Here is a 26,034-nt window from a genome sequence, read left to right on the forward strand (position 1 = left end):
TCAGTTGTATTATGAGATTTTGAGTATTTAAAGTTGTCAGTTTGTTCAAGTTGTTAACGTATTGTAATATTGTATTGGAGTTTAAATAAATTGTAAAGAACTTGTAACAATATATATATATATATATATGTGGAATGTGTCTAAAGATATTCAACCTCTCATCTTTACCGATGAGCCCACGGAGGTTGAAGAGGGCGAAACACATTTCTAAGAACTGGTGTTTGGATCTTTGATTCTATTCGAAAAATTTTTCCCAGCCAGAAATAGTGGATGTGTGAGTTATTCGTAAGGGGATTTTTCCACATTCTCTATTTCATTTGTTTGATTTCGTACGAGTGGTCGTTAAACCAGTACCTGTGGATCTTTTGATCACTGAGTGTGTTTCAAAGATCTACATCTTTTGTTTTTTCATATATATATATATATATATATATATATATATATATATATATATATATATATATATATAAAATAGATGAAATAGAGAATGTGGAAAAATCCCCTTACGAACAATTCACACATCCACATATATATATATATATATATATATATATATTTCCAGCTGCACACCCAATGAACTTTACCTTTGACATTGATATTAATTAGACAGCTGTGATCATCCTTCAGTTATATATATATATATATATATATATATATATATATATATATATATATATATATATATATATGTAGTAAAAATGCCTTTTACAAAATTAGGCTTTTATTCACATAACACTTGACAGTAGAATTAATTTGAATGACAAAACAATTAATCAATAAAATAAACAATGTCAAAAGAATACTAAATTATACTACATTCACCCGGCCCTATTTTTGAACAAAATCTTGCAAATATCGTGGTTTATTTTTAGTTCTAGCTGATTTACGGCTAGATTGAAAATCTGAATTTTCCAATCTTGGTTCATGATTATCATCAGGTACTTGATTGGGTTCTTGAATAGATAAATTTTCTATGTCCTCTGGTATTGATTCAGTAGTGGAATTCTCTAGTGTATTATTTGGACTTTCATTTTCATCTTCATCATTATCTTGATTCAATAATTTCAGGTCACCTCTAGGAGCTAAATGCTTCGTTGAAACTGTACTTTTCTTTCCGTTTGGATACTGTATTAAGGCGTAATTGGCTTCTAAAAGATCAACCTCTTCAACTAAATTATCAAACTTACTTTTTCGTACAAATTTTCTTAGTAATACTTTGTCTGAATCTTTAAGCCATGATGGAATAGAAGTTAGTTCCGCTAGTTGATCTTCGCAGATACGTAAACAAACGTTCATGAGGTGTACAATTGGTTGCTCTACACAATAAACTTCTTATAGAGCGCAGAGCATCTGGTAGAACAGTCTCCCATTTAGTGATGTCTAAATTTTTGGTTTTCAATGCTAGATTCACTGCTTTCCATATAATTCCATTGTATCTCTCGACTTGACCATTTCCTTCAAGGTTATATGGTGTTGTTCTACTTGAATATATTCCTTTAGAGTGTAGATAATTAATAAATTCTTGTGAAGTAAAGCTAGTTCCCCTGTCAGAATGTATATATGCCGGCATTCCATATAAACAAAACATTTGATTCAAACATTCAATTACTGTCTGACTGGATGTATCTGAGCATGGAAAAGCCCATGGAAATCTTGAAAATTCATCAATGATTGTAAGCATATAAGAATTTCTAGAAGAACCGGGTATTGGACCTTTAAAGTCAATATTCAATCTTTCAAACGGAGCTGTTGATTTAATTAAATGTGTATCATCTTCTTTCTTATAAAATCTGGGTTTAATTTCTGCACAGATTGGACAATAAGTAATTACGTGTTTAATTTCATCTAAAGAATAAGGTAAATTTCGAATTTTTACAAAATGGTGCATACGAGTAATCCCAGGATGCGATAAATCTGAATGTAATTGATATAACTTGCTTGTATTATTTATATTATTGCATATTCTTGATAGTGCATCAGCTGCATCATTAGCCTTTCCTGGACGATAGATAATATCATATTTAAAACAAGAAATCTCCAAACGCCAACGCAAAATTTTTTCATTTTTGATTTTACTTGTATGGTTTGTATTAAACATGAACGAAACTGATTTCTGATCTGTGATTAGTTTGAATTGTCTTCCTAAAAGATAGTGTCTCCATTTTTTCAATGCTTCAACACAAGCATATGCTTCTTTTTCAATTGCAGAATGTTTTCTTTCAGAATCTGTAAGGGTACGTGAGAAAAAAGCAACGGGTCTTCCAGATTGACTCAGAGTGGCAGCAATAGCAAATTCAGAAGCATCAGTTTCAACAATGAGAATTTCTTTTTCATCAATTGTCCATAGAAGTGCATTAGCTATATCAGTTCTCAACTCCTCAAAAGCAAATACCAAGTCAGGACCTAATGGAAATTTCTTGCAATCTATAAGACCTCTAATTTTTGCTGAAAAATTATTAACCCATTTTGAGTAATGTGAAAACATTCCAAGTGCCCTCTGAAGACTTTTAGAATCATTCGGAACTGGTAAATTTAGTAGAGGCTTCAATCTGTCTGGATCAGGTTTCATTGTAGAGTTTTCTATTGTATATCCCAAAATATTTATAATTTTTTGATTGTAGTGACATTTATTTTGATTTAAAGTTAACCCATATTTTTTAACAGCATTTAAAAAATTCTGTAAATTTAAATCATGTCTATCTTGATCCTCACCACCAACTGTTACATCATCTAAATAAGCGTAAACACCTTGTAGATTTTCTTTTTTTATGATAGAATCAATGGCTCTCTGAAAACATGATACTCCATTGGTAACTCCAAAAGGAATACGACGGAATTGGTAAAGGCCTCCACTTGCCTCGAAAGCTGTAAATGGTTTGTCAGATTCGTAAATTTGTATTTGATGATATGCGTATTTTAAATCAATTGAGCTAAAAATTTTATATTTTGCTATCTTAGACACCAGTGAATCAATATTCGGCAACGGATAAGCATCAAGTAATGTGAATCTATTTATTGTTTGAGAGTAATCAACTACCATCCGACGTTTATGATTTTCGTTTTTAGTTACCAACACTTGGGCCCTCCAAGGTGATTTACTTTCTTCAATAATTTCTTCTTTAAGGAGACGTTTTATTTCTTGTTTAATAAATTCTTCATCTTCCTGTGAATACCTGCGAGATTTAGTAGCAATAGGGTGACAATTTTCTGTTAAATTGGCAAACAACGAAGGTGGCTTAATTTTAGCTTCAGTAAGACAGCATATCTTAAGAGGTCTTCTTGGTCCTCCAAATTTAACTTCTAAGCTTTCATGTTGTTTCATAATATCTTGACCCAAATCACATCTGTACAAAGATTGGATAAAACTAAAACTTTTGTTTGATCATATTTTTCTTTATCAACCTGAATGTTTATTAAACAATAGCCTTGAATATTAGCTGAGAATGACATAGATGCCATAGAAACTTGGACCCCTTGTATTGGAAAAAATTTAAGCTTATTTTCAATAGCGAATTCATGATCTAAAAAAGTATCTGAGCTTCCAGTGTCTATTAAAGCGTTGGCATCAATTTGGTTAACTGTTACTTTGGCTATACATTTTGAAAGCGATTGAGGTGTTTCTATTGAAGAAGCGATTACCATTGTAGATGCATAAGTTGATCTCGTTTGACTTTTCTTTGATTGCATGCACATTTTAAACCAATGTCCAATTTTATGACAGTTTTGGCAAATCGCAGCCCTTGCTGGACATACAGATCGAGGATATCTTGGATGTCCACAAAAATAACAAGTCTGACCAGGTTTTGTTTGAACAGAAGCTAAAGTAGTTTGTTCTGAATTTGGATGACTAAAAGATGCTATATTATTTAATGCTGCATGATATGTATCAGATTGTTTCTGAGAATCTTCTAAAGATCTAGATTTAGATAATGCTTCGTCCAAAGATAAAGAACTAAACTCTAGTAATCTTTGACATATATTAGATTGAACGAGACCATTAATAAAAGCATCACGAATGTCATAATAGTCATTTTTATTTTCTTCTGAAGAAACTGCTTTAAAATTACAATTTTTAGCCAAAAGCTTTAGCTGTTGAGCATACTGATCTATAGATTCGTTTATTTGTTGTTTTCTTGTAGCTAGAATATGTCTTGCGTAAATCTCATTTGTAGGTTTAATATACAACTCTTCCAAAATTTTGATAGCAGAAATGTATGTTTTTGCTTCGCTTATGTAATCATATACTGAATGTGAGACAAAATTGATTAAAAGCATGTACTTGTCTTTATCTTCTAGCGATTTTTCTGTAGATTTATTGCTTTCCAAAAAATTCTTAAATGTTTCGTACCAGTGTTTAAATTCTTTGGCGGCAGTTTGGGAGTTTGGATCAGCCTCTAGTTTATCAGGTCTAAAGTACTTCTCCATTGTATATTTGGTACATTTATGTGAATAAAATTGTAGTAAAAATGCCTTTTACAAAATTAGGCTTTTATTCACATAAAACTTGACAGTAGAATTAATTTGAATGACAAAACAATTAATCAATAAAATAAACAATGACAAAAGAATACTAAACTATACTACAATATATATATATATATACATATATATATATATATATATATATATATATATATATATATATATATATATATATACAGAGAGAGTCTGTAAAGTGGAATAAATTCAATATCTCAAATACTAATTGTTTTTTTGGAAAATGCTCAGACCCGTCGATTAGTATTTTAAATTGTCCTTTTTGACATTCAATAATAATGTATACAGGGTGTCCCAATTTAGAGATATGACGTCATCGTCGATTTTCTTAAATGGCAACACTGTCATTTTGAGAGCTAATTTGATAGGATTTGTAAAGTTATACATAACTGCAAAATATCAAATTTTTATTCTCTACCATTTACAAGATAATAGAAAATAACAAAGTTATATCTGTAATTTGGAATATATTCAATAATTAAAATACTAACTGTTTTTTTGAAAAATGCTCAGACCCGTCGATTAGTATATCAAATTGTCCTTTTTGACATATAATAATAATGTATATAGGGTGTCCTAATTTAGAGATATGACGTCATCGTTGATTTTCTTAAATGGCAACTGTCATTTTGATAGCTATTTTGATAGGGTGTGTAAAGTTATACACAACTGCAAAATTTCAAATTTGTATTCTCTACCATTTAGATGATAATAAAAAATAACAAAGTTATGAAAAAGAAGTAATCAACTAATAATTGAATTTAATTATTTCAATAAATTAAGAAAAAACTCATAATGTTGCCCTCAATTATTGTCAAATTGTCAATGGGCAACGTTATGAGCATTTGCTTAATTGAAATAAATAAATTCAATTATTATTTGATTACTTCTTGTTCTTCATAACTTTGTTATTTTTTATTATCTTGTAAATGGTAGGGAATAAAATTTTGAAATTTTTCAGATGTGTATAACTTTACACACGCTATCAAAATAGCTATCAAAATGATAGTGTTGCCATTTAAGAAAATCAACGATGACGTCATATCTCTAAATTGGGACACCCTGTATACATTATTATTATATGTCAAAAATGACAATTTGATATACTAATCGACGGGTCTGAGCATTTTTCAAAAAAACAGTTAGTATTTTAATTATTGAATATATTCCAAATTACAGATATAACTTTGTTATTTTCTATTATCTTGTAAATGGTAGAGAATAAAAATTTGATATTTTGCAGTTATGTATAACTTTACAAACCCTATCAAATTAGCTATCAAAATGACAGTGTTGCCATTTAAGAAAATCGACGATGACGTCATATCTCTAAATTGGGACACCCTGTATACATTTTTATTGAATGTCAAAAAGGACAATTTGAAATACTAATCGACGGGTCTGAGCATTTTCCAAAAAAACAATTAGTGTTTGAGATATTGAATTTATTCCACTTTACAGACTCTCTCTGTATATATCGTGGGCATACTGCAAAAACTGACCAAGTCAAATATCATGGTTTCGAGATAATCGATGTTGAATATTCTGTAATTTTTCTTGAATTTTTTTTTTAATAATTTTAAAAGGATATGTATTTTTTCTTTCCAGGTATTAAATGGTTGAAGTTAGTGATTCTAAATAGCTCCAAAAATCGCAATAACCTTTTCGTTTTTCGATAAAAAAATTGACTTGGTCACTTTTTGATGTAGAAATTTGCTCAAATTTAAATCGTGGTCACAAAAAGATGGTTATTGGTCAATAATAAAACGCAAAGAAAATACTTTTAATTTTATTTATTTACCGTGTAAGTCTGAAGTTTCAAATATAAACATTTACTTTATTTTTTAAATTGGAAAATAATAACAAAAATGTAAAAGTTTCTCTACTAGAATTAATCTGAATCCGAATCGGACTATACTGATGGCTCTGGAGCAACATATTTCCACTCTCTGATGGTATTGACTGGTACCCAAGTATGGAATTCAGAGGGAGTTGTTCCTGTCTTACACAATTTTAGACGATCCTGCTTTTTTAGTTTAGAAATAGGAATTTCTTTGGAGTATAATAGTAGTTAAATCTTTTATAGGATTTATAACTCTGGAAATATAAGAAACTCTGGATCACAATAGTTCTACTTAAATAATATGTATTGCGGTTTATCTGCTTCATATCGCATACATTTAATTTTTAACCAATTAACACGATTTCAGTTTTCTTCAGTGGTTCTATTTTTAAGAATATTAGCAGCTAGGGTATTTACATATATCAAAAAAATCATTATACCTTAATTCCTGTACATTATATTTATGAATCACATTTTTTTGTTTCGGCCCGTCTAACAATGTGTAACCAATCATGCATAGTACTGGAACATTATTTTTAGCATTTTTTATGGCACTGTGCATGTAATCTACTTCCATGTAAGAATGCCCTGATTAAAAAAAATTATGCTGCACAATACTTAAATTGCTGTTTTATACGATAAAATGAAAGTTATTATCTATTTTTTCAACACGTGAGTTCAACAAATAAACATACAACGTATACGTAAAACTAAAACATCAAAAAGTGACCAAGTCATAATATCCAATTGTCACAGTTCAATGTTGACATGAATAAATATCAATCATATTTCATGCAAAAGTGACCACGTCAACACGTTCATTTCTTCCAGTCTATTGATACGCATACCCAGACATAGACATTTGTATGCTATGTGTGTTGCGGGATCAAACCTTATAATTTTGAATTGGGCATTTTTTCAGGTATTCGGTTACTTCTTTCGAGTGACTTGGTCACATAAACTAAAAATCGATAAAAATTGACTTGGTCAGTTTTTGGTATACCCACGATATATATAAAGTAGTTTGGTAATATTGACTGATACTATGTATAATAGTTTTGTTTTGGGGTTGCAGTCACTTATGTTTTAGGGGCAGGATAAGTAAAACTCTTTGTTATTATCGAGCTTTCGCAAAATTTATTTGCTTTTTCAAGATAAGCTAAAATAAGTATATGATAAATACAATGAAATTAGAGATAAAGTACATTGTATATAAAAGCAAAAAAATCTTACAACTTGAGGTTATTCCATAAAATAAACATTTTTACAAAACATAATGTATATAACTTTCTATTTTATATAATCCAAATAACAATGTTCCAATTTGTAAAAAAAAATTATAAGGAAAGATCTGATTTAATTTAGTTTTAAACTTGACTAATGCCAGAAAGACATTTCAAGTAATGTCAAAAAGAATAACAATATCTGTTTATTTGAAGTTGTTAAAAATTAGTATTAGATTATTCAATATTAGTATACTTTAAATTAGAGTAGGTATATCTAGATATATGAATTTTGCCAATTATTCTTTAGTTAATAAAAAATTAAAGTGGTGCCAAAATTTGAAAATTTAATTTATGAAATTTAGTCAAGGAATTTAGTGTTTTTTAATTAAAATATTATTTATCATAAGATAAAATGAAATTGTAGATGTTACTTAGTTTATTTATGTCAGTTTTTTTATTTACACATTGATTTTTATTTATGCATACCATTTCAAGAAATTCCCTTTTATTAAGTTGGTTCTCATGTTTCAATATCGTTGTTTCATTGAAGTTGAATGAATGATTTTTATTTAGTGCATGGTTTACTAATGCACATGTATTTTTGTTATTTCTTAGATCGCTCTTTTGTGACGTTAAACTACCTATTAGATTTCTAGATGTGTGTCCGATGTATGATTTTTCACAATTTCCGCATGGTATCTTGTACACTACATTCGAGTTTCCCATAATACCAATAGGTGTTTTAGTTTTTGTATACAGTGATGCTAACGTTTTTACATTTTTAGATGTAATTTTAACTTGTGAGTAGTTAGCAAATACTTTAGTTAATTTGGGTGTTAATATTGGTATGCAAGGTAGTGACGTGTAAGTTAATTGGGATTGCAAAATTTGGTTATTTGGTTCTGTTGTTGTATTAATGTCAATCGTTCTGTTATTAGGGTTGTTAAATAAAAATACCTAACAACTACATTATGGTAAGCTTTGACGTAATATCTCTATTTACTAATCTACCTCTACATGTTATTAAGAACAGCATTAACAAACACTGGCATGAAATCGAAATAAATTGCAAAATGAATAATAAAACTTTCTTAGACATTTTGGAATTCATTTTTGATTCTAATGTTTTGACTTTTGATAATAAATTCTACAAACAAATCTTTGGCCCCCATGGGATCTAGCATATCATGCATATTATGTAATTATGTATTAGATGATTTAGTCAGAGATTCTTTAAATAAATTGCCTTTTGATATTCCACTTATTAAACGCTTCGTGGATGACTTAATACTTATTTTACCTAAAGATAAAATCAATGAAACTTTAAAAATTTTTAACAACTATAATGAACATCTAAAATTCACATATGAAGAAGAAATAGATAACAGCATGCCATATCTAGACATGAGAATCCAACGAAATCCGCAAAATGTATTAAGCAGTGAATGGTATAGAAAACCTATAGATAGTAACAGATTTATCAACTATCATTCACAGCATCCACCTCATATGAAAATAAATTTAATATTAGGTCTCAAAAACAGAATCAACAAATTATCTCACCCAAGCAACATCAATAAAGGATTAATGGAACTCAAAGACATTTTATTGGAGAATTCTTACCCACTTAAACTAATAAACAAATTTTTATTTAACAACACTAATAACAGAACGATTGACATTAATACAACAACAGAACCAAATAACCAAATTTTGCAATCCCAATTAACTTACACGTCACTACCTTACATACTAATATTAACACCCAAATTAACTAAAGTATTTGCTAACTACTCACAAGTTAAAATTACAACTAAAAATGTGAAAACGTTAGCATCACTGTATACAAAAACTAAAATACCTATTGGTATTATGGAAAACTCTAATGTAGTGTACAAGATACCATGCGGAAATTGTGAAAAATCATACATCGGACACACATCTAGAAATCTAATAGGTAGATTAACGTCACAAAAAAGCGATCTAAGAAATAACAAAAATACATGTGCATTAGTAAACCATGCACTAAATAAAAATCATTCATTCAACTTCAATGAAACAACGATATTGAAACATGAGAACCAACTTAATAAAAGAGAATTTCTTGAAATGATATGCATAAATAAAAATCAATGTGTGAATAAAAAAACTGACATAAATAAACTAAGTAACATCTACAATTACATTTTATCTTATGATAAATAATATTTTAATTAAAAAACACTAAATTCCAATTTTAATATAATAATATATAATATATATAATATTATATATATAATATTTTAATTAAAAAAACACTAAATTCCTTGACTAAATTTCATAAATTAAATTTTCAAATTTTGGCACCCCTTTAATTTTTTATTAACTAAAAATAATTGGCAAAATTCATATATCTAGATATACCTACTCTAATTTAAAGTATACTAATATTGAATAATCTAATACTAATTTTTAATAACTTCAAATAAACAGATATTGGTATTCTTTTTGACATTACTTGAAATGTCTTTCTGGCATTAGTCAAATTTAAAACTAAATTAAATCAGATCTTTCCTTATAATTTTTTTTACAAATTGGAACATTGTTATTTGGATTATCTAAAATAAAAATTTATATACATTATGTTTCGTAAAAATGTTTACTTTATGGAATAACCTCAAGTTGTAAGTTTTTTATGATTTTATACAGCGTGTCTACTTGAGTTGGAAACATATGGGAAACTGTTTTATTATTAATTTTACGAAAAAAAGTTATTCTTTATAAAAAGTTCTGCATGCCCCAAAACCTAAGATTCAATTATCAGGTATCAAATTTTCTCAATATTATACGAGGTATGTCAAAAAATATGAATTTCGGCTAAGGGTAAAGTACCTTTATTTCTCTCAATATCGAAAATTCTTATTATGAAAAGTTGTTTGGAAATAAAAACCAAGCTCAAATATGTAATTACATGCTTCTAATTGGAAAAAAATATTTTCCAAATTTTTCTCAAATTTATTGATACTAACTTCGTTTTTATTCATTACACATACGATAACTCTTTTATTATTACTTTTACGAAAGAAAGGTATTCTTTATAAAAATCTCTGTATGTCCTAAGACCGAAGATTCAACCAACAGATATGACATTTTATTAAGTTTATACGAGTTATGTCAAAAAATATGAATTTCACTCAAGAGTAAAGTACCTTTATTTTTCACAATATTGAAAACGGTTATTAAAAAAGTTGTTTAGAATTAAAAACTATGTGTCAATATGCAATTACATCCTTCTAATTGAAATACTGTGAAATATAAAGGTGCTATAATATTGAGCGAATTTCATATTTTTTGACACACCTCGTATAAAATTAATAAAAGTTGATATATCATGGTTGTGTCTTAGATTTTAGACCATGCAAAGTTTTTTATGAAGAATAACTTTTTTTCGTAAAATGAATAATAAACGAGTTATGATATTTGTAATAATTAAAAACGATGTTGGGTATCCATAAATTTGAGAAAAATATATTTTTTTCAATAAGAAGCATGTAATTGCATATTTCATCTTAGTTTTTAATTCCAAACAACTTTTTATCATTAGAATTTTCGATATTGAGAGAAATAAAGGTACTTTACCCTTAGCCGAAATTCATATTTTTTTACATACCTCGTATAATATTGACAAAATTTGATATCTGATAATTGAATCTTAGGTTTTGGGGCATGCAGAACTTTTTATAAAGAATAACTTTTTTTCGTAAAATTAATAATAAAAAAGTTTCCCATATGTTTCCAACTCAAGTAGACACGCTGTATACAATGTACTTTATCTCTAGTTTCATTGTATTTATCATATACTTATTTTAGTTTATCTTGAAAAAGCAAATAAATTTTGCGAAAGCTCGATAATAACAAAGAGTTTTATTTATCCTGCCCCTAAAAAATAAGTGACTGCAACCCCAAAACAAAACTATTATATATATATATATATATATATATATATATATATATATATATATATATATATATATATATATATATATATCTTTATATATATATATATATATATATATATAAAGAGGGCGAAACATATTTCTAAGAACAGGTGTTTGGATCTTTGATTCTATTCAAGAAATTTTTCCCAACCTGAAATGGTGGATGTGTGAATTGTTCGTAAGGGGATTTTTCCACATTCTCTATTTCATTTGTTTGATATATATATATATATATATATATATATATATATATATATATATATATATATACAGATATATTCTGTCAATCTGGCACCATTTTTAAGCAAAACATGTCAATGTCGCACCCAATTTGACGATGTGGCACCCGATTTTGGGTGCCAGTACGACAGCGTGTATATTTTCGTCCTAGGAGAGTACAAGTGTTCCTAATGCAGAATATGTAAAAAACGTAATGGTGCCAGATTTACACTTTTTCCAAACGGACATATTGATTTGTTCAGGCATTTTTCGATAGAGGGCGCTCTAGTATATACAACTATATGTAGCTATATAATTTTAGTCAATTTGGCACCAATAAAAAAAGTGTCATAGTGGCACCATAAATCTGACAACCCCGCCTTTCCCTAATATAACTGCGATCAATGCAGATATATCTCCGGTTCTATGTAATAAAGTATTTTCAAAGGTGCTCTTTGTGTGCAGTAAATCAAAGTGAGTGCAATAAACAATAAATTGGATGTTAACATGAGAGACAGAACGAAAAGAATACTTAAATTATTAGACGACAAAGTACAAGATAATTAACCTAACCTAATTATAATAATAGTAATAAAGTATTAACCCTTTAACGTTTAGTTTTGGTATAGTGTTTAGTGTATATATTCGAAGCCACTAGAGAATACTCTAAAAGCATTAATTTTTTTCTTGTAAGAACTTAGTCATTCTATTGTAGAATGAAATGGAGAAACTAACGAGGTTTTTTTAATGAATTTTTTTATTTATTTGATGAAATAGAATCGCTAAGATATATAGTACAGATTTAAAATTAATATAAAGAGATATTCTAAATTATGGAATAAATTCATTTTATGGCCACTTTGGAGAAAAATCCCGAGATAGGTCGATTTTTAGTTTTAAAGTATGATTTTTTGACATACACACCGGCATAAAATTCCGCCACCCAAAATTGTTGATGAAGTTTGACAATTTATAACTTTATTGTTTGTGCTCCGATTTTTAAGATTCTTGCACCAGTTGGTAGGTACATTTATTGATATCATTTGGTATTATTCCGCTAACAAAAAATTTTGCTTGCATGGCATTATACAAGGGTTAATGGAAGCGTTGTATTTTCTCCTAACTTTAAAAAATTCTGTGGAAAAATGGAATAGCTGATTTTGTTTCATAGTCCTGTCATATTATCCCGGAGACATCACTAAAATTTTTTTTGTATTATCCGATTATCTCTTTTCTTGTAAGAGCTGTACCATTTTTTGTAAATAAAAACGCTGATTACTCATAAAATAGAGGTTGGACTGATAAGATTAGAATGGTCCGCATGCAGTCCAGATCTCAATCCTATTGAGCATTTATGGGATGAATTAAAAAAAGCTATTCGCCGTCATCCTAGGGCTCCAGAAAATTTGGTACGGTAACGGCCCTGGTAGAGGAATATCGGGCTATTCCCCAAGCAAGGATAACACTATTCGATGCTAAACAGATTGGGAGCAGTCGTTTCTACAAAAGGTTGACATACCCGCTATTTAATTGTTTTTTGTTGTTAATTTTGTTTTGTTTTGTGAATTTTATTGCGTTTGATATTTTTAACTAAATAAACCTTCAAATCAGTGTTTATATTTATATCTTACAAGAAAAGAGATATTCGGATAATTCACAAAACTTTAGTAATACCTCCAGGATAATACAAACGGAGTATGAAACAAAATCAGCCCTCCAATTTTTCCACAGAATTGTTTAAACTTAGAGAAAAAAACAACACTTCAATTCACCTCCATATAATGCCATATAAGCAAACAATTTTTGTTACTGTATTAATACCAAACGAGGTCAATACATGTACCTACAAATTGATGCAAGAATCTTGAAAATCGGAGTACAAATAATAAAGTTTAGATTGTCAAACTTAATCAAAAATTTTGGGTGGTGGAATTTTGTGCCAGTGAGTGTATAGGTATGCCATAATAGTAACGTCATCCATTAGGGCGTGATGACGCAATCAATAATTTTTTTAATGGGAATAGGGGTCGTGTGGTAGCTCATTTTAAAAGTTATTTAATTCTCTAGTCGGTAATAAAAATAAAAGTTATAATCCTTATTTATATAGGGTGGCCAACAAAATTATTTTTGAATTAAATTATTTGCAGCAAAAAGAAGAATGTATGCATTTTTTTAACTCAAAATACATTCTACTAGTGTCAGAAAAGAGAAAAAAAATGTTTATTTGATAAACAAACATTATTTTTCGCTTAAATTAAATGTTCAAACTGCCAACAGGTAGGTAAGTTGTTGTTTGACATTTAATTTATGAGAAAAGCAATGTTTATGTATGAAATAAACATTTTTTATATTTTCTTACATCAGTAAAATGTATTTTGAGTTAAATAAATTACATGTCTAATTATATTCTTCTTTTTGAGTCAATTAATTTGTTTCAAAAAAATATTTTTTAGCCATCCTGTATAAATAATAATGTTATTGATTATATTACTGACTATAGAATTAAATAACCTTTCAAATGAGCTACCACACGATCCCCGTTTCCATTTAAAAAAATCATCGATTACATCATAACGCCCAAATGAATGAATCACTATTATAGTATCAGGGGTGGCCTAACTGCGGCTCGCGAGCCACATGCGACTCTTTGAATGATTACTTGTGGCTCTCGATTGTACTCTCGAGTTATTTTTCAATTTTGTATTAAGTAGATATGATTTAAAAAAATTATTATCGTTCTATATGTGTTTCAAAATGTCTTTTAAATCACTGAAAACAAACATGAAAGACTTTGTAACAAATTCCATTTCCATCCAAGATAAAAATGATATATTATAATGCCACATTGAAAACTGCGCTAACGAACATTACATGAGAGTGGCTCAATGTAAAAGTCAGTAATCAACCGAATCCAGACCGATTTTTGATTTTTGTATAACTCTTGCTACGGATATAATTTGTAATTTGGATTAGGTACACATTTTACATTTTAGTCATTTTACTCGACTTAAATTTTTTTTTGCAATATTAAACTAGAAAAACTTAACGAGTAGGTATATAAAAAAGCCGGAAAGTATATTGACCGAACTTCAAAATAGATTTGAAGACTTAAAATATCGTCTCTTAATTTTTTTTCTAAATTCATTTAAAATGAACATAGTTCATAAGGTGTATTTTTTACCATTACCAATATATAACCCAAACAACATCTGTGGAATTAAAATTAATAGAGACGCAAGAAGACCAAGCTCAAAAATAAAACTATAAGTCGACGCCGAATACCGAATTTTGGAAATTTGTATCAGAATCCAAGTAGGTACCCTACAAAAGGATGCTTGTCGAATTATTTCCAAATTAGGAACAACTTACTTGTGTGGACCATTTTATTCCATTTTATAATGCGTGAAATCCTAACACCCATCAATATTAACTAACCAGCAACTAAAAGAATTACTGAGAAGTACTGCCATATAGGTATTAATCAGCAAATTGTAAAGAATTATATCAAAAGAAGAAAAACAAAAATGTAAATAAGTTTCAATATTTCGTAATTTTATTTCGGTTTCAGTAATTAAAAGTTCTGTTAAAAACCATTGTAAATACCTTCTTTGATTGCGGCTCGCGAAAAACTTTAACTTGTGAAAAGTGGCTCGGACTATTAAGGCGCTTGGCCACCCCTGAATAATATGTCAAAAAATCATAATTCAAAAATAAAAATCGACCTGTCTCGGGATTTTTCTCCAAAGTGAACTGTTTTCGATAAATTGAATTTACTCCATTATTTTAAACATCTCTATATGTACAGTGATGAGCGCGCTAATAACCGGCAAAATCACGTAAAATATGGAAAACATATTAGGTTGTGAGATAAAAGAAATGAAACTAGTAGATGTGGGAAATTTAGCGATAAAAACGTATAAATTTACATTCTAATTATTGTTTCCCATCTTTAGACGTATCGCACGAGTTTGGCAACTGCCACTGTGAGAGTGACTGTTTTAGTTGACATACTCCTCTGATACATCTAAAGGTGGAAAACAATCAATAGAATTTAAATTTATACGTTTTTATCGCTAAATTTTCCAACTCTGTTAGTTTCATTTCATTCTATCTCACAACTTAATATGATTTCCATCTTTTGCGTTATTGTGCCGATTATTACCGCGCTCATCACTGTATACAAAAGTGACTACATATTAGTATATTAGTATATGTATACATAGGTACAGTTATTATTGTTGGGGTGGAAATTATAGTTTTTTTCTCTAGCTTCGAAATCTACAAGACCTCAAAGAATTGTCCAGTGGATAAGATCAATATATCAAAAAAATATAGTTTTTATATACTTGGAAAGCAAAAGTTGTATAGAAAATCATATTAAAAAAATAAAATTTCTTTCTTCAAAGAAAAACAAACACCAGCGCAATAAGAAACAATAAACCATGGTTTTGTCAAGAAGTCAAAGAACTCGCAGAACAAATCAGAAAATACTATCTGTGTTATAAAAGCACCGGAACGCAGGAACAACGTGCCATCTATATAGAAAAAACAAACAGAATAAATTCGCTAATAAGAACAATAAAAAGAGAGTATTGGATCAAGTTCACAAGTAACATGGATCACTACATGGAACCCTACAAAGGTGAAGAAGCCAATGGCGAACACGATTACAAAACAGAAGACAGGTATATCACTAAAGAAACTGAAGAAGAAGCGAGATGATCGCCAGGTACTGATGGAATACCGAACGAACTGCTGAAATATAGCGGTCAGAAAGTCACTAATGGTCTCACAACTTTGTTTAACAAAATCTTAGACAGAGCAGAGATACCACAAGATTGGCAAAACAGTATCACAATACCGATTTTTAAGAAAGAACAAAGATCATATCCGGACAGCTACACAGGAATAACTCTCTTAAATACGACAATGAAGTTATTCACAGGCATACTCAATCAAGGATAAATTGGAATCACAGACAAAGAACAGAGAAGAACAGCTAGGAGAAGAACAGCAAGGATTCAGAAAACACAGGTCGATGGCAGACGCAATATTTGTCATGAAACAAGTGAAAGAGAAATCGGTAGAATATAACAAACCCGAATATATTTGTTTCGTAGACCTAGAAATTATAAAGTCCGGAATTGAAACTGCAAGGCAAGCATTTATAAAAATGAAGACAATGCTTACAAACAAAGACCTTCAGTTGCCTCTCAGATTGGGGGCTCTAAGATGCTACATATTTTCCGTATTGCTATACGGAATGGAAGCTTGGACATTGAAGAGACAACACATAAAAAGAATAGAAGCGTTCGAAATGTGGTGTTACAGAAGAATATTGAAAATTCAGTGGGTTTAAAGGATTACCAATGTTGAAGTGCTACGACATTTAAATAAGGAGTTAGAAATTATCAAGTTTATAAAAAGTACACAAAATAGGAATATTTGGGTCACATTACCAGAGGAGAAAAATTTGAGTTGCTGAGAATTATTATGCAAGGAAGGATCCAAGGAAGAAGAAGCATAGGAAGAAGACGCATCTCCTGGCTGAGGAACCTTAGAGAATGGTTTAACTGTAGTTCATTACAACTGTTCAGAGCAGCAGCCAACAAAGTGACCATAGCCATTATGATATCCAACCTCCGATAGGAGATGGAACTTTAAGAAGAAGAAGACCTAACGAAAGCATTTGAAAGAGTTTGACTTGGCAATATGTTACAGAAAATGAAGCAAAAAGGATACTGGCAAACATTGTTGAAGTCACAAAATAAATGAACAATAACAACTCGATAAAAATTAAAACAAACGACACCACTACGGCAAACATACCAACACCAGGGAAAATCAGGCAGGGAGACAGCCTCAGTCCATTTCTATTCAATATTTTAATGGATGAAATAATAGAAGATGTGGAATCGCTACAACTAGGATACAGACTTGGTCACAGTTGAATCAGTGTAGCGCGCTATGCGGATGATGCAGCCCAGATTGCAGAGGATGAGGATGACCTACAAAGACAACTTTATCGATTCTACCTAGCATGTCGTCGACTCACATGAACATATCCACGCAAAAAACAAAATGCATTACCATTGCGAAAGATTAAATTAGATGCCAGCTCGTGGTAGAGGGGAAACCCATAGAACAGCTAAACCAGTTCAAATATCTAGGCGTAGACTTATCAAGTTGTGACCCAACCAGAGACCTAAGAGAACAAATTAACAAGGCTGCTGTCTTGTCCGGATGTTGGAGAGATGTGGTCTGGAATAACCCATATATGAGAATATACAGCAAAGTTAGAATTTATAAAACTTGCATCAGACCTGTTATGACGTATGGCATTGAATCAAGAGAAGACACCAATAAAACAAAAAGCATGCTATGAACAGCCGATGTGATGACACTAAGAGCAATAGCAGGGAAGCCAAGAAGATATACGAAACAACATCATCAGGGAACAATGTGGTGTGCAAGATGTAGTCAGATGGGTTAGGCAAAGATGAAGAGAATGGTTCAGTCATGTAAAAAGAATGGAGGAGTACAGACTATCAATAATTGCGCTAGAAGGAAAACCAGCAGCCAAGCGTCCACCAGGAAGACCACCAAAAAGATGGAGGGATAGCTGGCAGTCTACCTCTCAAGAAATACTTCAACGTCGGAATTAACAAATCGACAGATCTACAACAAGTATAAGAAGAAGATGTTCCGTAGTTTATTATTTAGTTTGTTTGTAGTGCATATTTTGTTAGGTCAGCAAGTATGCCTCTTTCTATTATGCAGTTTATTTTTGATGAACATATACGCAGTTAAAAATTTAAAATAAAATAAAATTTAATACGTTTGAGGCCTTTCTTCACTCGAATAAAATTGCATATTTTTTTATTACGATAATTAGTGGCACCCACTTTTACATACATATTTTATGAACATGTAAAATCAGTGTCAACTTTAAATAACTAATATACACTTTAACCAGAAAAACAGTCAATGTGACCCCCATAAATGTGGCAATGCTGCGTGGTGCTTGTTTGTAATATATTATCAAAATTTTATACAACTTGGATGCATAATTACCAAATAGTTTCTGGGTGCCTAAATATTGTAGCCTGATTAGTGTAATTACTTCTAATTACAATAAAACTAGCGGTTCGTAATTTATATACGACTTTATTTATATAAGTTACAGACGAATTTATCTTATACACTAAACTTATTTACAAAATATGCCCGTATTTATACCCAGTTGTTATTCTGGAACAATCGACTCCCATCTCGAGCTATCGGCTTGTTCCGCCTACGTGACGTACCTTCCAGAATTCTCCGGCGAGGCCTAGCACATCCGATTACGTCATTCTCGAGGTGTTTACTGTTATACGGGGATCGGCCAAGATTTCTCTTCCGCTACACTGCTCCCCTCTTAAGATCTGAGCGTCTCGATCAGCAACTCTAAATGAAGGCCCAGGATGGCGGAATCTACACGACTCTCCAGCTCTGCATACACCCTTCAAGAAGAAATAACAGTCTACTGTCTTTGAAGGGTACGACATCTTCGGGTTCATGCAACACACAGTGATTTGTACACCAGTTCCTCTGAAGACCACTTCAAGCATGCTTCTCATAATCTTCCAATCCAGATTTTCTACTGCATGGCCTATTTTTGGTAAAGCCAAATTTTTGATGTCATAATTACACACGATTTTCTTCAAATTAGTTAGAGCACGCCATATGTTCTCGTAGCCTGGCGTGTCCGTATAAGACTTTCTGGTCACCATATACAGCAAAGATCGAGGACCATCTTCCAATCGCAGTACTCTTCCAATTTTAGGATGCTGATTTCTTAACTCGTCCAGGCGGCCGAACTTTCTATTGAATACGGACGATATTCCTTTAGTCATCTCGAGGTCTTGGGCAACACAGTGGGCCAGAGAGACGTTTTCTGGAACACCAAACAGATCTTGCTGAACTTCTGTGATCACACCGAATCTAGCACTCTTTCTCGCTGCGTAATTTGACATAAATTGATTAAAACTTGGCTGTGCGACATCTTTCATCTCCTGTTGGAGGACTCGTGCTTCTTCTGTTTCATTTGAGCCAGCATATGGTGCAAGACGATTTATGTGAATAACTTTTGGTTTACCATTTGGCAACTTCTTAATTCTATATATTACGTCATTTATTTTCTTCTTAACTTCATATGGACCTTCCCATTGTCTTTGCAGTTTAGGACATAAGCCTCGACGACGTTGCGGATTATAAAGCCAGACAAGATCACCTACTTCGAAGCTTTCATTCTTGCATCGAGAATCATATTGATCTTTCATTCTGTCACTGGCTATCTGGATGTGTTGTCGGGCAAGTTCATGAATGTTGTTCATTCGTAATTTCAGGCGGTCAACGTAGTCTTCGCCTGCAACATGTTCCTCGGAAGGTCCGCAGCCAAACTCTAGGTCACAGGGCAACCGAACTTCACGACCCAACATCAGGCAGGTTGGTGTTTGACCTGTAGTTTCATTTACGGCCGAGCGGTAGGCCATCAGGAATAAATGAATGTGTTGGTCCCAATCTCGCTGATGTTCAGATACAACTTTGGACAAGTGTTTACCCATCGTTCGGTTCATCCTCTCGACCATCCCATCTGATTGGGGATGCAGGGGTGTTGTTCTGGTCTTATTGGCACCAATAAATTTACAAACGTTTTGGAAAAGAGCTGACTCAAAGTTTCGCCCTTGGTCGGAGTGGATCTCCAAGGGAACACCAAATCGGCTAAAGAATTCTTTAACAAGTACCTCTGCAACGGTAGCAGCTTCTTGATTTGGTAATGCATAGGCCTCAGTCCATTTTGTAAAATAATCCATGGCTACCAGGATATATTTATTTCCAGCATCGGTTTCTGGAAATGGACCTGCAATGTCGATAGCTACTCTTTCCATAGGACTTCCAACATTGTACTGTCTCATGGGTGCTCTCTTTTTACCAACCGGACCATTACCGGATGCACACAGTTCACATTTTCGGCACCATCTTCTTACATCATCTTTACAGTTCACCCAATAGAACCGTTCTCAAACCTTTTGCAGAGTCTTCGTAATACCAAAGTGTCCACCTGATGTACCGTCATGCAACTGACGCAATACTTCTGACACTTTACTTTTAGGTACAATTAACTGAAGCTTAGATTCTGTACCATCATCGTTCTCAAAGGTTCTGTACAGAAGATCATCTTTTAGTACCAGGCAATTCCATTGGCTCCAGTAGGCCTTGACTTCTGGACTACATGCACTAATGTTCTGCCAACTAGGTCTCTCACCTTGCCGCATCCAATCCAATACTCTTTTTATACATGGATCATCTTCTTGGGCGTCTTGTAACTGTTGGGGCTGCCATTGCTCATTAATTACGGTGGTTCGTCTCACGGGGCAAAATCGTTCCTCTAATTTGGCACAGTGATTACAATTCGCACTGCATGGTCGTCTCGAAAGGGCATCAGCATTTGAGTGAACTCTTCCGGCCCTGTGTTCTATCTCGTAATCATATTCTTGTAATCGTTCTAACCATCTTGCCATCTGGCCCTCTGGATTACGGAATTGTATGAGCCATTTTAGAGCAGCGTGATCGGTGCGAAGAAGGAACTTTCTGCCATACAAGTATTTATGGAAATGTTCGCAAGCCTTCACTACACCCAGCAGTTCTCTTCTGGTAACGCAATAGTTTCTTTCCGGTTTCGACAGGACTTTGCTGAAATAAGCGATGACTTTTTCCTGTCCGTCCTGGATTTGGGAGAGAACAGCTCCTATAGCACTGTTGCTAGCATCGGTATCCAAAACAAATTTTCCTGCCTGTCCCGGGTAGCTTAATATCGTTGCACTGATCAGAGCCATTTGTAGTTGTTCGAAAGCTTTTTGGCACTCTTCACTCCATGTATATTCTTTGCCCTCCTCCGTCAACTTTGTTAGGGGCTTGGAGATATTGGCAAATCCTTTGACAAATCGTCGGTAATATGTACATAGGCCAAGGAAACTTCTAATTTCATGTTTATCTTTTGGTACTGGCCAATCTTTAATTGCATCAATTTTTTCAGGATCAGCTGTTACACCATTACTCGATACAATATGTCCTAAGTACTTAACTTCTCGTCGAAACATGTGACATTTCTTCGGACTTAACTTCAAGTTGGCTGCCCTCAATCATTGAAAGACGTCTATTAGATTCTTGGCATGTTCATCAAAGGACCTTCCAACCACAATTACATCATCCAAGTACCCCAGGCATGTTTTCCATGTTAGACCTCTTAAAACGGCCTCCATTAATCTTTCAAATGTGGCAGGGGCATTACATAAACCAAACGGCATAGCCGTGAACTGCCAAAGCCCTGATCCTATCGAAAATGCGGTTTTCTCCCGATCGGCTGGCTCCATGTCTACTTGCCAATATCCACTTTTTAAATCGAGTGTGGAAAACCAACGAGAACCGGAGAGAGTATCCAATGTATCGTCTATTCTGGGCAAAGGATAACTATCTTTTTTTGTTACCGCATTGAGCTGGCGGTAGTCGATACAAAAACGCGTTGAACCATCTTTCTTCTTTACCAGAACTACTGGTGATGTCCATGGACTGTTCGATGGTTCAATTACTCCTTGTTTGTCCATATCCTTGATAATCTCTTCGGCCTCATCTCTTTTCGCAAATGGAAGTCGTCTAGGCCGTTGTCTGATTGGCTGAGCGTCTCCGGTATTTATTTTATGCGTTACTATGCTTGTTTTGCCCTTATCCTTCTTATCAATAGCAAAAACATCTTGATACTCTATCAGCATAGACCTTACTTTTTCCGTTCGTTCATAGTCAAGGTCTTGGCATCTTTCAATGATCATCTCGACAAGGTCTTTTGGATACTTTGACTTTGATGATTTCTCATTGGTATTCATAGAGCAAATTGAAGCCACGGGAACACACTGTCCGATCAAAGCTCCTCTACTTAACTTAATAGCAGTTTCCCTTAAATTCATAACTCTTACAGGGATGACATCTCGAACTTTTACCAAAGTTTTCGCCGTTAGGAACTCGACATTTTCTACATCTTCGACCATCCTTAAACTTCCCTCTCGGCAGTGTCCATCAAGCATGGTTATCAGAATTTTCTCACTATTACCGGGTATGGTTACGTCGCATGTAGTTAGTAAGCGGATGACATCTTCTTTGTCGTCGTGAAAGGGCAACTCTTCACCGTTGATCCTGAGAACTCCATTTTGAACATCCAATATTGCCCCCACTTTTCGTAGTACGTCCATCCCCAATATGAACTCGTCGGAGATCTCGGCAATTAATACTTGATGTTCAACTGTGGTCTGGCCAATGGATACTGACATATTAGCCTCGCCATATGTATTAATTAGCTCACCAGTTGCTGTTCTAAGCTTTACTGTTGCAGGTGATAATTTATTATGGTCTCGTACATCTGGACGTGCGATAGTTCTCGTTGCACCTGTATCCACCAAAAATGATCTACATCTATTATTGATACGACCTTCGATGTATAAGTTGTGGATTCCACCGGAGGACGTAAGGTTGACAGTTACTATTGGGGCTCTAGTTCTCGAGGTCGGCAGTTGCCCCTTGGTGTCGACCCGCTCTAGTTTTCCGACGGCTGTACGATCTTCTTACAATTACGTCGAATGTGGCCTACGTCTCCGCAATTCCAACATCTAGGCTCGCGTCTCTTTGGCATCTGATTACTCAATACTCTCCGTATCATTTCCTCCAGACGTTCATCGTTGTGTTCGTCACTTTCTTCAATGGTTCTTACTCTATGGCTTCGTGAAGTTTGACTAGCCGTTTCGTGTTCCAATGCAATAGCAAGTGCTTCATCTAAAACTTTCGGTCTTGCTAGTCGTAAAGCTTTCTGTAGTTCACTATCTTTCAGCCCATTGACAAAGGTATCTACCGCAATTTCTTCTAAAACGCTGTCTGGCACCTCCGGATAAGCCAACCGCACCACACGAGCCACATCTGCTTCAAATTCTTGCAGATTCTCACTTGCTCGTTGACTTCTATTTCTCAGTTGTGCTTTGTATACTTGTTGTAGATGGGCATCTCCATAGCGTTTTTCTAGACGAGTGAACAAGGTCTGGTAACATTTTTCTTGACCCTTAGGAATTGATATTAATATATCTGCAGCATCACCTCGCAAAGCAGCAGTCAAGGAAACAGCCTTTTCTTGTTCGGTCCAATGGTTGGCGGTCGCAATAACTTCGAATTGTCTAAGGTATATGGACCAAGAGGACTTCCCATCGAATGGTGGTAATTTAAATCTCATATGATGCGATGTTTCGTCTCTCGGTGTTTCATCCTTCACTACAAGATCTAAAGCTACTGCATTAACTGATGGTTGTACTTTTGTATCAGTTATCATGCTCTCTAGTTGTTTGATCTTCTCTTCTAGCATTTCTTTATTGTCGTCTACACTTTTCTGTATCTTATCGAATGTTCTGGAAACTTCTTCAAATTTCTCGTCGGTCTGTCTACAAATGTCTTTTATTACTTGAGAAACACTTTCAAATTTCTTATCGCTTTTTCTACAAGTTTCATCGATCTTTTGAGAAATGGTTTCGAATTTCTCATTGTTTTTTTTACTAACTTCTTCAAGTTTTTCGTTGTTCTGTTTACAAACTTCTTCAAGTTTCTCGTCGCTTTTTCTAGAAGTTTCATCGATCTTTTGAGAAACACTTTCAAATTTCTCGTTGTTCTGTCTAGAAGTTTCATCGATCTTTTGAGAAACACTTTCAAATTTCTCGTTGCTTATCTTAGAAGTATCATCAATCGTTTCAGAAACAGTTTTTAATTTCGATAAGATTGCTTGTTCTGCTGACTGGAAGTGGAACGTCTCTGGATCATCTCCGTTCTTCGTTAGGACTTCCTCGAGTCGTGCTTGTAGGACTATCTTGAGCCCACTGCTGTCCAGATCCCGTTCCTCTAGCTGTTCACGGAGCTGTTTTACTGTAAGTTCTCGTAGCAACATCTTTGGTCGGCACACACGTACTTTCCAAAATGTCTTTTAAAAGTCTTTCCGAATACCGAACAATCAACGCACTTTAACTATTCCCGACGAATAAAGTCCAAAAGTATTTTAAAGTCTTTCCGAATACCGAACAATTAACGCACTCCGGTTATTCCCGACGAAAAGTCTTTTAAAGTCTCTCTGTAATTCACTTATTTATATCGCACTAAGTTTACCGAACACCGACACCAACTGTAGCGTGATTAGTGTAATTACTTCTAATTACAATAAAACTAGCGGTTCGTAATTTATATACGACTTTATTTATATAAGTTACAGACGAATTTATCTTATACACTAAACTTATTTACAAAATATGCCCGTATTTATACCCAGTTGTTATTCTGGAACAATCGACTCCCATCTCGAGCTATCGGCTTGTTCCGCCTACGTGACGTACGTTCCAGAATTCTCCGGCGAGGCCTAGCACATCCGATTACGTCATTCTCGAGGTGTTTACTGTTATACGGGGATCGGCCAAGATTTCTCTTCCGCTACAATATCAATATTTACTATATACAATATACACCGGGAGCTACATTGACGTCGGTTTACTGGGTGCCTGTAGCTACAGTTAATATATATATATATAAATATATATATATATATATATATATATATATATATATATATATATATATATATATATATATATATATACTTATATATGCTTTCTGTTGTTTTCCGGGTTTACTCCGCGTTGAATAATTTTGGTTTTGAGAAAAACCATTATTTTGACGACGTTTCGGCAAGATCTCACTTGCCATTGTCAAGTCAGGTGGTTCCGCTTCTCGCTGCTGCTTGAAGTAAACTGAATTTTTACTCACTATACCGTCGCTTATGTAGTTGATCCTGATGCTGCTTGCCCTGCGCGAACTCTGGCTCTTGTTATTGGTCCGGTGTAGGTTGCAGTCTTCGGCGGGATGTTACGCGTGAAGGTTGCGGCCTGATTTATTTTGGTCTTTTTCTTCAGTACCGTTTTCCATGTTGTAGGAAGCCGTTGCGCATCATCTCTTTGGTTTAAGCCGTCGGAATTTCTTTCAATTTCTATCGATTCTCTCATTTCCCGTATTCTTTTTACTTCGATGTTAGCTAACATCGTTGTTTGGTTCAGGTTTATTGTGTGTCCTGTATTTGCGACATGTTGAGCCAGGGATGACGTGGTTTCTCCCCTTTCGATAGCATTTCGGTGTTCTTCTCGTCTTACCTGGATTCTTCGGT

General features: G+C 33.1%; 1 protein-coding gene across 1 annotated transcript; it reads right to left on the reverse strand.

Moving 5' to 3' along the window:
* Positions 1-598: 598 nt before the first annotated feature.
* LOC126883715 (uncharacterized) lies at positions 599-4,425 on the reverse strand. The gene is made up of 2 exons (XM_050649377.1): positions 3,403-4,425; positions 599-610 (listed from the first exon to the last, which is right to left on the reverse strand). Exons 1-2 carry the CDS (start codon positions 4,423-4,425, stop codon positions 599-601), a joined length of 1,035 nt encoding a protein of 344 aa, XP_050505334.1.
* Positions 4,426-26,034: the final 21,609 nt, after the last annotated feature.

This window comes from Diabrotica virgifera, chromosome 4 (genome assembly GCF_917563875.1).
Source record: "Diabrotica virgifera virgifera chromosome 4, PGI_DIABVI_V3a".
Classification (NCBI taxonomy): Eukaryota; Metazoa; Arthropoda; class Insecta; order Coleoptera; family Chrysomelidae; genus Diabrotica; species Diabrotica virgifera.